At 24.0% G+C, this 18,693-nt stretch overlaps 1 protein-coding gene across 1 annotated transcript in view; it reads right to left on the bottom strand.

Moving 5' to 3' along the window:
* The window catches only part of LOC129618558 (ras guanine nucleotide exchange factor Q-like), a 46,245-nt gene extending 37,868 nt beyond the window's left edge, over nt 1–8,377 (bottom strand). Inside the window, exon 1 of the mRNA XM_055533367.1 lies at nt 8,308–8,377. Coding sequence (XP_055389342.1) covers nt 8,308–8,377 — 70 coding nt within the window. The remainder of the gene's footprint in view (nt 1–8,307) is intronic.
* Between the last annotated feature and the right edge of the window lie 10,316 nt (nt 8,378–18,693).

Here is an 18,693-nt window from a genome sequence, read left to right as displayed (position 1 = left end):
TAACGATAAAATTAGACTTAGACAATTTTCGTTTGGAATCACAAAAATATGATCGCGCAGCCTACACATTAAGTTACTCATCAATAATTACTCATATTGGCACTGTTTTTATTTTATGAATCCCTCAACTTTAGCACGTTCCCTGCCCCAATACAAAAATGCAAAATTTAATAAATATTTTTTCGTATGTCCCGACGTTTTTCTTTATTTTATTACCGTAAAAGCACGTCCAGTGCAGAAACTGTAGTACAGTTCCGTTACGTTCAGTTGAATAATTTGCTTTAGAAGTTTCATATACCCCTTCACGCATATATAGCTCAGGAACGTATCAGTGCTTATCAAGCGCATGTTTCCTGAACCATATATGGCACAGCGGCAGGGAACGTGTTAAACTTGTGTAAAATTAATTTAATGTAAATCCCAAGTAGAAATCACATTAAATTTTAGTTTCAATTCCAAATAAATCACAAAATTACCAAAGTTACACTTACAATTTATTACTTAAATAAAATTCTTATAATATATTGAATAAAATTTTACTTAAAAATAATATTATAGTATTGGCTTTTCATTAATTATTATAAATCCATTGATTTAAGATAATGTATGTATACATTATAATGGAAAAGAAAAAATTTCAATCATGTTTCATAATCCATAAAACCTGAATATAAATTTCAAATATCACGTCTTTATTACTTAAATTGACGGTGGAAAAATATTCATACATATACATATGTATAACAATATGTGTGTATTATAAATATAATATTGAATAAATTCAAATCACATTATTGTAATAACATAAATTTCAATAAATATAAATAAAATTTTTATGGTTTGTTACTTGAAAACATTTATATAGTTGGATAAATATGTATACGATATATAATTCGAAAAATTCTCATATACAAAATAAAAAATATATCCTTAAAATATCAATAAGCACGTTCCAACGTATACACATTAAAAAATGAATATATATGACATAATTCAAAATATATGATGTAAAATAAAAATCTTTAAAATTACAGATAAAAATTTAAGAATAAAATTGTAATATTAATATGTATGTATATATAGGGATTTAAGATTGTAGGGGTATATACTCTCGTATATATACATATATATATTTTATACATTTAAACATAAGCAAAATGTTTTCATAATATCAAAATCAAATTATCAATAATATTTGCTAAAGTTTTATCCTTTAAAATTTTATTCTTTCCTCACCATGAAATATAACAATTCTTTTTCTAGACTAAAGATTTTGAGTTTTATTTTAAAACACTCTAATTTTGTACATAAAAATTCCAAATCCGGAAAGAAGCTGGTGAGAATCAGTTCCAAATCTAAAAAATATCAAAAATTTGGGACTCCTAAAATAACAGAACAAACTATCCCAGTACTAATGGTTTAATAATGAGACCTCAAAATTAAATGAAACAATTTTTTTCTGGGAATTTCCTTCATTCTATGCCCAATTCAAATTGAATTTAAATTCCGTAATTCTGTGGTTCTGTGAAGAATAATAAACTTACGTTTTTGGACAAAATTACATCCAAATTTTAGATTTATTTTTGTATAGACAATAATATGATGGTACTAATGACATACATACTTGTAGCTTATCAAATTCTAGTGATAAAATTTGAACAGAATGTAAAAGTATTTTAAAATTTAAAGAAATTCAAAAACTTGAAATTCTTGAGCAAATTATTTGATAAATTTTTAAACCTCTTCCTCCTCTTTCTCATAATTGATTTATAATTTTTTTCATCACGGCACGAAACAATCTATTCAATGGCTCATTCCTACCATAATTTGTACTGTAAGGACGAATATTGAAAAGCTCTACCGACATTAAACTGTTTTAATTCTCCCTAAAATACATCTGTTCCAAAAAAAACCGATAAAACAACGTTCCCTCAAAACAAGTTGATGAATAAAAACTACAGCAATTATTCTACGAAAGTACACCGTTGACAAGCCGAACAATAGTAGCCTAGCTTCATACGACCGCAATCTGAGAGGATCAGACGAATACAAATCACGCAATGCGTAACGGAGAAATCCCTTTGACCGTTAAATCCATATTCAATCGTTGAAATGTTTATCGAACAATGAAGCGCCCAAATCTGACACCCGTACTCTAAAATACGCCAAACATATGATTAAAAAAAGATGCTTCCTAATGAAGGGCTTACATTTCTAAGAGGCACATTAAAGTATTTTATACGTAGCCCAAGGATTATAATTAACAACTTGATTTTGTAATACACACTATATAAAAGAAATATTACAAAATTTTCATTATAAAATTTTAAATTTAATTTTACTCATACAATTCCTACGTAGTTAAGACCATTTCTTACACAAAAATTTTAGAAATACAATTTTACTAAAATTAAAAAACAAAAATTTTCTGATTATAAAACTTTTTCTATATAATTTTCAAAAATTCTTTTCTGTATACCTATTCTATGTGCATCTTATCATTCTATATGTTATTTAACTTTGAAACTTTGAGAAAATTGAAAAATTAAAAAGTTCTTCATCTACAATTTTCTTATTATTTTAGAAAATATAATTTTAAAATCTTCAATTTTTACTCACTCCTTCCATTTGTAAGTATAATTCGTGTCTTTTTAACTTTAAAGACGCAAAATTTTCAAAAGTAAAATAAAATTTTCTCTAGATTCTAGATTCATTTAAGTTTTTTTTTGTTTTTTTTTTGTATTACAATTCAAATTTCTTATTAGTCATACTACATACTTACAAAAATTTTTATTTATATGTGCCTATATTTTACGTACATACGTATAACAATATTATGTGTATGAGTGAACAAAATTCATAATAATATCCTTGAACTTCACAATATACAAAATATACCTATACTGATATACAATAAAGAATAATAATGTTATATATATATAGAGTAATGCGCTCTAATATAACAGTGATTATCATTAAATCGTCATCGTCTAGTCAATTTTTGTCATATACTATAAATTTTTTTTTAAACACATATATAAAGAAATAATAATATTTATAGACATATATGTGTATGTATTCATAAATATCCTTCCTGTATAACAAAACAAGAAATATAGAAAAAATACAAAACACAGAGAAAAAAACTTTTTCATGTCATCCTTAGATCTTTTTAAAGAGTATATAAAAAAAAAACAAAGTCATATTGCTACTTTTTCTTCTTTCATGTATATGTATAAATATATATATATTTATATAGCTTTCAAGGACTCTACTTTATTAGACATATTATAATTATTATTATGACAAGTACAATATATACAAAAACTTTAAAAATTGCCTTTTCTGTATAACTTTTCTTTTTTTTTTTTACAAATGAGAAAAAAGGAAAACTGAATTTTCTTGTTTTTGTTGTCTAAAAGTGGAATAGGAAAAAAATTTAAAATGACAAGTATGAGCATTTTATGAGGTCTGACGAGGAAATTTTATTTTTCTTCTACTTTTTTCCACATTTCTTCAAGTCAATGAATTTTGAGTATCCTGTACGTATAATATGTAAGAATAAAATTTTCCTTGATTAGAGTTGCTTATTTTTCTTCTTCTTTAATACAAAATTAAAGGATAATATTAGCTATATAATATGTAACTGGAAAAAAAAATGATTAAATCCTAATTGTTCTGAAAATTTGTAATTTGAATAAGAATGCAAATATATTTGAAGAAATGCGATAAACGTGAGGTAATTAAAGTAAATTTCTGTATTGAATTTAATAATAAGGAAAAAAAAAAATTTTAAATCTATTGCATAATTACAGGATGAATTTATTTAAATGCTTATAAATACTTACTGTAAAGCAGAAAATGAATGAATTTCCATAATTACCAGTGTAGAATTTTTTTTTGAAAAAAGATGAAAAAAATATTTATCTGAAATTACATACTTACAAGAACAAAGGGTTAAAATTGTAAATATGCAGGTTGTTTCGCATAAGGTGGCAAATAATTACAAGAATAATTCTTTGATCAATTTCCAGCAAAAAAATTGTAGGAATTGGGGGCTGGGAGTGTGGAGAATCTTCTCTGAAATTATTTTCCACCTTACGCGAACCACCCTGTAAAGCGTAAAACCTAAATTATCATTAAATTAAATTAGTTTTTCTTCCTATATCTTGTCTATTCTATAACAAATGAATCTTCTTTGAGTAGCTAGCTATTTAAAATTTTAATGTTATTATATTATACCTTTATCGTTTATTTGTGTTAAATTAGCTGTGATGTAATAATCTTTAAAATTAATCTTAGTTATTATACTTATATACAAATTATATATAGATTTTCATTTTATTTATAGGGAATATAAGGCCTTATAGTTATACTAAGATAAGCTATTATAAGAGTTTTTAATTAAAAATATATAGAGTAGCTACAAGTGAATCAAATTTAAAAATTTTATTGTCGTTTCTTAAAATTAGACGAAATTCATATAAAATTTTTAATTAACTCCGAATTAATTCTAAAGTTTTTGACTATATTACGAGTACTTTTTCTTTATTTATATTACCTTATATAATTCATTTTCGAAAACCTATTTTTCGATAGCTATTTTATCTTGTTAAGAAAGCTAGATAGTTTCAAATTTTAAACTGTGTTCGACAAAACCGTGTACTAAATTATAGAAAATTCGATTTCTCAGATTTGAAATATTTTTATGTGGCTGTACTGTATAAAACATATGCCTTAAAAATTACCGATTTAATTATATAAATGGAATCCAATTTTATATAGCCTTCAAAAATTTTTAGACTAAAAGCAAATTTTGCAATTTTTTTTTCGAGTTAATGAACTTTTGATGAGGGTGTTAAGCAGTTCTTTTGCATTGAAGAAAACTAAAGAAATGCTTTCAAATGCAAAATTCATAAATATTTTTTCTTTATATAGTGCTAATAAAATAATAATAGAATTCTTTAAAAATAAGAAGTTTCAAATTCAAAATTAATGCAGAAAAGTTCAATTTACTAATAAACCCTGGATATCGTAAATCCCCGATTGAGTTCTTTATGTAGCAAAGCCATTTTATAATATATTCAATATCGCTACCTAAATAAAACAACTAGAAAATTATTGGAAAATATTAAAAATTTTCTTCCTTAATGACAATGAATTTTAAAATTTTTTTTTTTCAACAGTATCAGATTATAACACACTCAGTTTAATTTTCAAATCACTTGAAAGTCCATTGACTCAATAATTTATTTCAATTATGGATATATACTAGTACATAAATAGCTACTTAAATATTCAAAATATTTTATATCTTAAGAATAATTTTCATATACTAAGAAATATCGTATTTTAAATTTTCCAATATAACTTTAATCACGTTCTATTCCTTTAAACTATTTATATTGCATATACTGGTATATATCATATACATATATATATATATAATAAAAATAAATAAATAAAAACAGCATTTTCTTCAATCGATTTCAATTATTATTGACAATGTGTGTGTGTGTGTATCGCATGCAAAACGTTCATTTTCTTTTCTTTTTTCTTTTATTATTCAAACAAAAAGTTCTTCCCTTTGATTTGTTTTCGATTAAAGCTGTACATACACGTTAGTTAGAGGAAGGTACGTGAAAGACAAAAAAAAAAATTTTATATTGAATTTCCTGAAAAAAAATTGATAAAATTCAAATTTTACCTTTCCAATATACAAATTTTATGTAGAAAAAAAATAATAAAGACAAAAAATGTACATTAAATAAAATGAAAAGATAACAATGAAAATTGAAAGGATATTTATTAATGTATTACATACTTATGCAGTGCATAATATACTGAAGGCATAAACAAAGGGTTTTCAATATAAGTACTGGATTTTGAATTTTTTGAAAATTTTCAGTTTTGATAAAAAAAATATTCAATCCGCTAAAAATCACTCTTTGAAATGATTTAAAAATATTCTGAGAGAAGATGGTTTGAGACTAAACTATATAACACGGTGTATCAAAATGAAATCTTGGCTAATTACTTTAAATGCAATTAGATAAGATACATTACAATATTGTAGGGACTTATCAATACCGATAAAATCAAAATTCTGATAATTTCCTTAATAAATGCAACATTATTAATATTTGTTCAATGATCACATCCTGCGCATCCTGAATAACCCTATATATAACATTAAAATAGATTTCTCTTATTTTTTAATAATAATCATCATTGAAATTGAACATACTTTAGTATTAACAATCACCCGTACTTTTATAAAAATTACCCAATTTCAACTCAATGTATAAATTTCTTCGCACACTTAAATTTGGTATTACATGTATAACTACATTCGTATTATATACAAGTAGGTTTATGCGTTTTGTTAAAAGCGAAAAAAAATATATATAACAAATCCTTATATTATGTTTTCTAACTTTCACTGCTTTTCTTTGTAGTTGTTGCCCCCCCCCCCTAACTCTTAATTTTCAATCTCCCCACATTATACCCATTAATAATAGAAAAAAAAAACGTCGTAAAAGGGAGGTAAGCTAAAGGCGAAAAAAAAAAATGGAAAAACAAAAAATATTGTGTTTACTTTTGTTGTTATCCTTGCTGTTATTTCTGTTATTTTTATTATTTTTGTGCTTGTTTTTATGCATTGAAAAGTAGAATGAATTCGATTTTATATTTACCATTTTTTTTTTTAACTAAAAAATATTTTGTTAGTTTTCTTTTCCTTTTATTTTTTTTCTTATTCTTTTTCACTGGCATTATTACCATTTATTATTATAATAGTCTTCTTTTTAATAGTGTAGATTTAAATGTTAATGTGGCTAGACGCAAGCGCATATAAAATGCACGTGGTGTCTTTCTTTTATGTCTAATGTTTTTTTTTTTTGTATTAAACAAACAAAAATTCAAAAAAATTAAACAAATTCCTTAAGATGAAGATTTCTTCTCAGTTGTTTTTTGGATTTTTTTTGTTTTTGCCAATTCGGCAAAAAGGATGTGCTCTTTTCTGTTTTGAAATTTTTTAAAATTTGTATGGAAAGAAAAATTAATGATACTGTGTACATACTGTGAAATCACATGTTTTTTTTTTTGGAGAGTTTCCAATTTTGGAGATTTATTTTTTAAGAGATTTTTTGGTTCAATTCTCTCAATATTTCGATTTCTGTGGAGCTTTTTTCATTCAAAAACAAATTTGGATGGAGTTTGAAAGAAAATAAAGAGAAAATTTTTGATACAAACTAAAAATAACGATTTTAAAATGGAAATCCAGAAGAAGAATTGTATTCCTTGTAATATCACTCAAAAAATAGGGGGATTATTCACTTTTATATCATAATTTATTAATATTTATTATAGCATTTTTAGATTCTTCATATTAAAACAACGAATAAGTTAAGCCATATTGTAACTAAAATAAAATACGTATTCAGATTGCCTCAATAATTTCTTTAATTCATGCATTCTTACCAAACAATTTCTGATTTATATTTACCTATTTTTGATAGATCGTATATTCTACTATACACGTACTGTAAATCCTATGAGAAGACTTCAAAATATCATTTGTTTTCCAATGAGAATAACTACTTTCTAAAAACTATACAAAATATTAAAAAAATCAAAAATTTTCTCTTTCAAAATTCTCCAATAATTTTATTTCTCTCAATAATTCTCCACTATTTTATTTAAAAAGCTCTTTCAAAATTAAGAAAATAAAGAGAGCCAGAATTTTTTGAAAGAGAATTTTTTTCGTTTTATTAAATTTTGAAAAGGAACAATAACAATCAGCAGTATAAGCACTCAGCAGGTAAAGCTTAAATTCATAAAATTCCATTACAAAAATGTTCTCTAGTTTTTACTCAATTTATTTCTGTAACTGTGTATAGAGTGTACAAATTAGTGTTGATTTGATTTCAATGTAAAATGAGAGGTCAAAATTTACTCAATTTTCTCATTTATTTTGAAATTTTTGTTTTCATTATTAAAGGTTGAGTTTGTTTACATTTTCGTAAAAATTTTCTCCACAGGAGTGATTTTTTTTTTGTTTTTATATTTACAAAGTATTTGCATAATTCGGTAAAGTTTGTTTTATGTTTTTTTTTTATTTTCTTTATTATTTTATTATTATTCATATTATTCTTCTATATTTTTGTTATTATTATTATTTTTTTTCTCTGTATTATTTTTATAGTTTAAGGATTTTTTATTATGTTATTCGTTTCGTTTACTTTGTCCTTTTTTTGTAGGGTTTTTTCGTCTTATTCAAAAAAAAATCGAACTTTTCTACCTTACCAATTGTTACAAAGTTTTTGTATTCTGATTTGTTTTCAGTTTCGTTATTTTGTCTTTCTCCCTTCTCCATTAGTAAATTTTTGTTTTTTTTTTTCTTTTAAATATTGGTATGTGGTACAATTTGCTTGTATTATATCCTTTTAGCAAAACAGAGCACAAAAACAAAAATCTTTAACAATAACATACCCAAAGGGCATCTGTCGACATTTTCATTTTCCATTTTTATGCTGTTATTTTTGGTTTTTTTGTTTTTTGATTCTTTAAATTTTTTTTTGGTAAGTATTTTAGAGGGCAAATCAAGTTAGAAAAAGAAAATCCACAAATTGACTGTGCAATGATGACTCAAAATAAAAATTGAAAAAAAATGAATATTGTAAAAAATATTAAAAATTTTTTTTGGGGATGAAAGAGCAAAAAGCAAAAGTTTAAAAAAAGATATGAAAAAAAAAAGGAAGACGGGTTTTTTTTAACATCATGTTTAACATGAGCCTTTATATAAGGCTCATCGAACTGAGGGATAAAAGAAAAATTAAAAAAAAAAAAACAAAACTACCATCATCCTTGTTTTAATACTTTAAAAGTGACTAAAAAGTAGCTTTAACGCAATTTGAATATTTTTTTGATCCTTTTTATATTTTGACTGTTTTTCTTTTTTTTATATTTAATATTTAAAAGTTGAATATTGAATATGCGATGTTAAGAGGCAAATTTTTGCCTTCTACCTCTATATGTTTTCTATCTATTTTTCTCTTGGTTATGCTTTTTTAACGTTTTAATATTATCGCACTTCTCTTTTACTTGCATTTTATGGTAAATTAACTACTTATATACTTGTATAATATAAAAGTAAAAATTAAGCATTCTAAAAAAAAAAATGTTAAAAGTTAAGTAGCTTTCATTGTTAAAATTGTAATATTTAAAGATGATCTCTTTAAATATGGTAATATTATTATTTTTGAGGGCGGAGAGGACTCTTGTTGAAAACGATAATTACAATATTATAAAGAATAAAGAGAATATAAAATTAGAAATTTTATTACAAAATATTCAAATAGGAACAATATTATATTTATAGAGGATATATGTATAGATAAAAGGTAAAAACCATAAAAAGCATATTAAGAAAGTAAACGAAGTATAAAATTAATAATAAATATTGTGTAGACTGAAATTCATTGAAATAAATAAATTGATAATATTTAAAATTATTATTTTAAACTAAAATCACAAATTCTCTTTGCTATATTTTACAAAAGATAATGTTAAATTTTAATGAATTTCGTAAAGTAAATTAAATTTTCTATGCGTAATTTTAATATACAAAATATTTATATATTAAATAATTTATAAATTTTTGTAACCCGAGCGTGATTCAAATTGCAAAGCAAACATCTTGAACGTATTAGTCAAAAAAGAACTTACAAAAAATATAACATACAAAGATGAATGCTTAGACAAGAATGCGAAAATTAGGCAAAAAATAATTTAGAATTGAAAATTCATAGAGAATGAGCATAAATCGTTAGCAAACAAACATAACAATCAGTTAGAATATCAGCAGAGTAAATATTATAGCAAACCATAAACATGAAAACAATGAAAGACAAACAACATTAAATAGTTGAAGAAACAGATCGCATTGTCCGAAATTTCAAAAAAGACCCAGCGGACAGAAAAACAGCAAATTATCTAAAGTAAAGAATTTGAGCCTTAAACGAAAATTAGGAAGAATTTGAAAAAAATTAAACTATAAACAAAATATTCGATTTTATCTTAAATTTCAAACACACTCATAAAGAAATTATATAAATTTTTGGAAAATTTTCTCGCGAAATCAGTAAAAATGAGAGAATAACTTTTTCAATATAATATTATCTCGAAAATAGCAGAGACTCCTTAAAGTATGCAAAAATAGTAAATTCCAAAAATTTAACAAATTATATTGAAAAGAAGCCAGACTTTTTTAAAATTTCATAAAAATTATTTTTAATATATTTTATTCTAATATTTTATTTCGGACACTTGAGAAATGGCCTAACATTACGGAATATTCTATTATTTAAATTTAAAGTACCAATTTTGGATTTTAATTTAAAACAATATTTTAAAATTCTTATATAAGTGGTAAAATTTCAGAAACTATTCTAAAAGACACAACATTTCACTTTATTTAAAGTTCAGAAATATCCTTAATCTATAAAATTTTAATGAAATTCTTTCTTTCATTTCAAAAGAGAAAAATACTTAAAAATTATTTAATATTAAAAAATTCCAATTAGTTGAACTACAGATGTAGTTATATATAAACTTCAATTATTTTCATTTAATTTATTTCTAAATCAATAAAATTAAATTGATATTTTGCAATAAAATTTTATATTAAAAATATTTCAGTTCGTTAAACATAATTATAATGCTCGTAAAATGAAATGAAATTAGATTGACACATGTTACTTATATTCTAATCAAACATGTTTGATAATACAAAATTAATTCAAAAGGACGGGTCAGTTATTCGGATATGCTATAAATTGTTTATTCACTAATTTTAATATAAAAAATTTACTAGAAATACGTAAAGAGAAATTTAAGAAAATTTTTTATTGACAGGATACCTATTTTCCGAAAAATAAGAAATTTTGAATTTGAAAACGTTTCAAAATCACATAATTTATCACACAATTTAGCTCTTCTTTGAATTATAAAATTTGCCGGGAATTAAATTTAAGGAGCACATAATATGAATGTAATTCCTAATGGATCAATTTCAAAAACTTATCGTTTAGTAGAGTTGTTTTTTAATATAACAAATATTTTTATATAAATTATCTTTTCCCACCTATTAATTTTATATAAAACTTTTCTTTAAAAAAAAATATAAAAAGAGTGACGAAGAAAAATCAGCTCCTTAAAGTTTATTCCTTTTTTTTTTGTATTTTAAAGCGGAAATAAAAATAAAATTTTTTAAATTCACCAGAAAAGAAATTGTCATACTTCATTAAACACAAAGAATAGGTGAATTTATAACTTAAAAAGTTTTAAATTGCCGTCTATACTATGTGGAAAATTTACTCCTGATTTACTGCTACCACACATCATTTAGAAAAATTTTCCATATATGTTACATTAAAGGAACAAAATAGCAAGAAAAAGAAGAAGACAAAAGTGAAAAATAAAATAAAAAGTTTCATTTTTTTTTTCTTACTTTTCTTTTCGCCTCTAAATTATCCTTATACCCAATTTATTATAGTATGAGGATTGTTTACTTTGCGAATTTTTGTTTGTTTTTATTCTCTTAGTTTTTATTCTAGAAAAATAAGCAGAAACATAAAGCAGAGAAATAAAATCAAGAAAAAAAATAAAAAAACGAAAAAATAAAATTATATTTAGAGTGGAAAAATTAAATCCTTCCAATATTATTTTTTTTTGTTTTGTTTTTATTATTTTTATAGCAGACACTGTGCTTAAGAATTTTAGTTTCCTTAAAAATTGCTCGATACCCTAGAAAACTATGCTATTATACGATGAATGAATATTGAAAAGATTTGAAAAAAAAAGATTAGAAATGTTAGAGCTTTAAGCTAAGATATCAAACCGGATTCTTTTGGAAGCAAATCAAATCCATGAGCCTATTGCGAAATGGTCGCTCGAAAAATTATGATGAAATTCTAATTTTTCTTTCAAACGTAAATTACCTTAATTACAAATCCTATAAATCGGATTAATAAACGAATGAAGATGCTCCCATTCGTTATATATCTTATTAAATCTTGAAGTTGAACCCATTTTAGCAACAAATTTTAGAAAGAGCTTACGCCATAAGAAGAGGCTAATCAATATTATGCAAATTTTTCCACAATAATTGAATGAAAAGTATATATAAGTGAATAGATCATTCAACCACATATCGTAGCCAGTGCTTTATCTCTTTCAATCCTGTACAAAATGTCCATTTTAATCCTGTACAGAATTTCATCTCTCACTGAATTTGAGGATGCACCTCTATTAGTCCTGTACCCATTTTTTATTGAATTTTCTTAAAATTATATTTGTGTGATAATTAATCAATAATTTAATAATTCGCAACAAACGAATAAAATTTCCTAATGTTGGTATTTTGCATTCTTAAAACATCGACAGAAAGAGGATATACTCGTAATTTACTTATACAATCGTAAACTATTAAGTAAGAGTAATATTTCTCGTATTCTGTCCATGTTGATCTTGTTTATTTCTAAAAATATGAATGATTTGGTATGAATAAATATATGCAAAATAAAAACGACTAAAATTATTTTAACAGAGTGATCTTAGTATTCAATTAATGTACAAAGCGATTGAGAATAGTCTGATACTCCTCAACTAATTCCTTTAACTATAAAATATTTTCTAAAAATAAAATTTCATACAAAAGATATGTATCTTCTTCCTTTACGTTAATTCGTTACTATATTATATTTATTTCCTTACAAAATAAGGAAGCAAAAAAAAAAAATTCAAAAAAATAATAATTGTCTCAGCTGTTTCTTAAGAAGAAATTCTCTCGTAAAGGATATTTTCTACTGCTTTCTTCTCTTTATTTAAAGTTAAAATCATATGAAATTAAAAATATACGCTATACAACGTACAATACTATAAATATAGCTAGTATATTTTATGTAAGTGAATCTCACTTATTTAATATGTCAGGATGAAGCTTTAAAATTTTCATTATGTTATTTAATATTTAAAAAACGAAAAAGAAAGAGATACAGGTTTCCGTTTTCATTATGTCAACAAAAAACAGAAAAAAATACTTAAAAAAAGAAAATGGAAGAAAAAATAAGGAAAATAAAAATTTTAATTTACACTTTTCTTATACCTACACACGTACACACAGTCATACCCACAACTATATCCCCATCTCTATAATAGTAATTATCTTAGATTGTATATTGTAGTTCCCAGACAAAATAGAGTTGAGTCGCTCACTCCCAATACATACGCGTATACGTTTATTATCTTATTTACCCTTTCTCGGTGCCCCTTTTCTCAATAAATATTACAAATTTATTTGTTTCCTTGTTTGCAAAATATTTTTATTATAGATATATGGAAAAAAGAAAATTTTTTGGTTTCACTTTATTATTTGTACAGTAAATTGTTAATAGCATGTTATGAGATATGAGACAAATGCATGCAATCTTAAATAAGACGCAAATATTTATTATTTTTATTGGATATTTAGGTCTTATGAACCATTTTCAATTTAAATTTTTGTCGCGACAAGTCAAAATTTGATAAAATAATATATTTACTGGAATTTAAAAATCACAGGCACATTTTTTTAGGCACTTTGTTAAAGATGCTTAAAAATAAAATTGTACCCCATAAAAATTTACCGATATTATCCGATATGTGGCTCGAAAATTTTTTTTCTAAACCTCATTGTTTTTATTCTAATTTATTATAATCTTAATTTTTTTAAGCACATATAAGCCAAAGTCTTTCATTTTTACATTATTTTTGCCGAAATACTAATGTTCTACACATAAAATCTGGTTCACCATTTAGAAATAAATTTTTTATTTCGAAATTTCATTTTTCGAAATTGGACGACTTTGGTTCTTTAGGTCTGTGTAACAAACTGCTAATCATTGAAAATAATGTTTTAATATTTATCTAAACCAGTGGTTCCCAAAGTGATCTATAAGAAGTAGGGTACCTATCAAAAATTGAAAAACAAGACAAGGGGAATACGAAAGAAAAAAAAAATTTCGGAACCTGTGGTCTAAACTTAGAAAGAGTTAGGAGCATATGAATTAAGAGAATATTACAGTAATTTATTCTATTGTTTATTGTAAAAATATACTTAATCACATTACAACTGTAAAAAGTGCGGAGAAATAATTGTAGCAGCAATATAATTCTAAACAATAATTGAATTTGTTAATCTTAAAAATATATCTAATTAACAGAGAGAGCGAGAGAGATTGTCAATATAATTCAAAGACACCGTAACATATTTTAATTCATTCTCCGCTCTACTTTTGCTCAAAATATTTTCAATTATATATTTGATCATAAAAATAGTGATCGCATTTATAAAACTCAAACCTAATTTATTTTAGTGAATGAAAGGTAATTATAAATATTTTGTATGTTACCTAAATTTATATTCTGCTTACCTTAATGCTTCTATATATATAACTATTTAATCATATCTATACAATTACATCTTAAGTAAATTTATAAAAATAATATAGAGAAAAGGTGACAAAATCTTCATTGCTCTCTTATTCTCATTCTATATTTTGTGTGCTCTTAAATACTTTATTCATTTTGGTTTTTTCTTGTTTTGCTCTTATTTTCTATATCACTCTTTTATATTCAATTCTATTACAATATTATAGTGATATCCTAGTATCCTGATTATATGTATATTTTATGAGTCATTAAAATTTTCCAGTGATTTTATTTTATAATAAATATTTTTTATATTTTTTCTTATATTGTGTCTTATTATTGAGTTCAACCTCAGTTCAGTTTTCAATTCAAAAGTTTTTGTTACCAATCTTTATAAGAATTTGGTGTATGGTGATGATGGTGATGGGCGAAAAGATGATGATGAAGATGGTGTGTATGATGATAAATATTAAGGACATTTTATTCTTAAGTTTATATTTTTTTTTTGTTCACATCTTTGGATAAATAGAAAATAAAAATAATCAAAAAAAAAATATTTTAAATAAAATTGGAAAAAAAATAATATAAAAGAATTGGAATGAAATAATAAGCTTTATATAAGAGTATAAAAAAAATAAGGAAGTGTCGTTTCCATTTTATGAGATTTTTTTTGTTTCGAATTTTCTCTACTTCTTTTGCTTATTCTATTATTTGTATTATCCTGATGAAGACACAGCATATTTAAATTGAAGTTGAATTAAAATATAGAAACGAAAACAGAAAAAAGGAGTATAGAGCAATATGTTTGAATTGGAGCGGAAAGTGAAAATTAAAAAATTAAAAAAAGAAAAAATTTGTTACATATAAAAAATAATTATTGTTGATTTTATGAGATTTATTTAATAATAAATGATGAATAATGTAAACGATGAGTGTTTCTGGTTTCTTTTCCTTAATTTGTTCAGAAAATTTAATGAAAATTAAATTCCAGAATTTTCACATTAATCATTATTCAATAAAATATTTATTATAATAAAATTAAATTATTGATGATGGTGTTATTGATGAAGCCTATCCATTAACAAAGTGATTATATTAACAAGATATTTGAAATTTTAATGGCTTTGGCATTGGCATGCAAATAAAATTAAAATTTATTTTTCCAATACAGTTCAATCGAATTTTCTCGGTATTGATTGTAATGTTAATGTCATTATCAAGGATTTTTTTTTAAAAGTATAAATTACCGTAAAAAACTGATAAATATCGTAAAAAATTTTATGAAAATTTATTATTGTTATAATTACAAGGGCTGGTTTTAATTTATATATGATAATTTTTAATATTAATGAGATTTATATATTTATGTATATTGTATTGTTGATGCAGTAGCGGGGTAGATTGCCAATAGTGGAATTGAGATATTTTAAATTCATAAGATATTAGATTGTTTTTGAAAAAAAATTAATAGGCAAGGTAAAAGATTAAAAATTAATTTAGTTATCATTAATCGATTAATTTCCCTAAATACTTTTCAATGATGTTTACCCTACATTGAATGGTTCCGAAGTTATAAACATTTACGTATTTATATGCAGCAAAAATCTTTTACCGTTTTTAATTTTCAACAGGCTGTAGCTCGAAAACGTGTATATCTGCCCCCTCCCCCTCACAAACTATTTTTTGTCAAAGAATCATCCCTGTCATCAATTAATCATCAATTAATCAAAGAATCATCCCTGAAATTATTTGTTACCTTATGTGGCACAGGGTGTTAAGTATTAAATGCAAATAAAATTATAAACGGAAATAATAAGTCCCCTATATTAAAACTTTTTAGAGCATTTTAATAAATTTTCTTTTTTTTTTCAAAATTTGTTCTTAAAAATTGTTGAGTTTCCATAGTGTACCTAAAACAATATAATTTTAATGTCATAATAATTCGTTTTATGCTCAAATGTGCAGAAATTTATTATTAAATGCTCCTTGTAGCATAAACGATTTTCCAATAACATTTATATTAATTTAAAATTCTATAAGAAAAAACATAAGAAAATATAACGAAATCTCTTCAAGGACTTTCACATTCTAATAAAACTATATGAAAGTATTATAGTTTTACTGAATATATAAAATGTAATTAAAAATTCTTATAATTTTTAAGGTCTAAACTTCATGAAAAACCTCAAGAAAATTCTTTATTTTTTGGTCCTCAGGCCAAATTATTAGAAAAAATACTAACAAATTAAATAAATATTAATATCCTTTATTTTGAGAAACTAACATCTGTATGTAAAATATTTTAAATAACCTTAAAAATAATAATAATTTCAAAAAGGTAGCAGCTATATCCTTTTTTATTTTATGAACAAAAAAATTTTCTATACTTTAATAATTTTATAATTTTTTAAACTTTTTAAAAATGAGTGTTAATTTCAAGAATAAATAATAAAATAAAATATACAAAGAAATTTTCTTAAGCACAAAGAAAATTTATATTTTAAATTATTCAAGCATTCCGAAATAATGTCATTAAGCGGCTATAAATTTTTTTATTCAACTGATTCATTTCGTATATATATATGTATATATCGCCTCGCCACCATTATTATAATTTCTAAGTCCTATATTCCTCGTTCTAACCATTGAAATATCCTTTTATAGTATTATCATTATAGAAGTTTATAAGAAAAAGAAAAGGCAAAATTATAGAAAAACCAAAAAAAAAAAAAGAAAAATCCATTAAAAAATTAACACTTATTTCTTATTTCAAACTTAATCTACTTTGACTTTTCACATTAATCCTTAAAAAAAAAAAATAACATTTTTATTCTCTTCACTTTTTTATTTTATGTTTTTTAAATTTAATCTCATTCTCTCTTCTGTACAACCTCCCTCTCATTTATTTTCTTGTTCAACATCACCTCATCTCATTCGATTTAAGAAAAATTTAACTACCATTAACAATAACATAAATATAGCAACAACAACAAAAACTCTAATATCTTATATTGAGATGAGATATAAATTGCTCTTTCTCTCTCTCTTTACATCCATATTTATACAAAAATGTATAATTACTCTTAAAGAAAAGTTTTTTTTTCTCACACAAATTTTTTATCGTTGGTTCATTGCTTTTTTGTACCGACTCTACGGTATACAGTAAGAAAGGCTATGTGTTGGTAACAAATTTTTTACGTCGAATTTTCAATAGAAATGCGTCTCTCCATGCTAGGGAAATGTCAATAAACAATTTTTAGCCGATTGTCAGCTTGAAGGTCTGCCTAACAGTGGGTCTGCTGATGTATTTGTGCTTGTGTATGACACTGATCCGATTTTCTCAAAATTTATTTCCGAGTTTATATTGTTGACACGATATCTGCCTTTACACCCCATACAGGGTTGAAAAAATTTGATCAAATTTAGGGATATATAAATCTCGGGAACGGGCTCATTATCACGGCTCATATTTAGAACAAAATAATCAGCGAGTAATTTCTTAAAATACTATATACAGGCACTGCCTATTAATATGACAAGTGCTTTCGTTACGTGTCTTTTCGACCAAGTGGACTTTTGACTTCCAACTAACGAAAATTAAAATTTCAACACAGAGCGTTAAAACAACGAATTAGTAAATTTTTTTTTGGGAATATCAGGGCTCGCAGACAAAATTTTAATTAGGGTAGGATTTTTTTTTTTTTACCATATCTAAGGAATTTATAGACGTCAACAAAATCACATGAAAAATTTTGCAACAAATTCAGATCACACGAAATAAGCCCCGTCTAGGAACTTACATTGAACTAAAAGGCCTCCATAGTATTTTAATTAATGTTGAAAAGACACCTGACACAATATTTTATACAATATTTTTAACGATACGGTTCGGTTATATGCTGTTCACATCCTAGTTTTTTTATTGTATGCCCCGAGAAGATTTCTTATTCATTTCATTAATATTCTTATGGGCGGCTTAAAGTTGCTAATACAAGAAACAGTATTTTAGAGAAGATAAAAAAAAAAAACAAATAAATAAATAAATAAGCACTTTTTTTCAAAAATTTTTTGGAAAAGTGCTAAAAATATGTTTATAGGATCTTATAACGATTTTAATTGCTCAATTTATTTCCGAGACGACGAAAATAAAAATTAAGATGAAAAAAAAACTGAAAAACAGATTAACCGTTAATTTAACAGTTAAAAAGTATATATGTAAGT

This window comes from Condylostylus longicornis, unplaced genomic scaffold (genome assembly GCF_029603195.1).
Source record: "Condylostylus longicornis isolate FDR11 unplaced genomic scaffold, ASM2960319v2 ptg000009l, whole genome shotgun sequence".
Taxonomy (NCBI): Eukaryota; Metazoa; Arthropoda; class Insecta; order Diptera; family Dolichopodidae; genus Condylostylus; species Condylostylus longicornis.
This window is presented reverse-complemented; position numbering and strand designations above follow the sequence as displayed.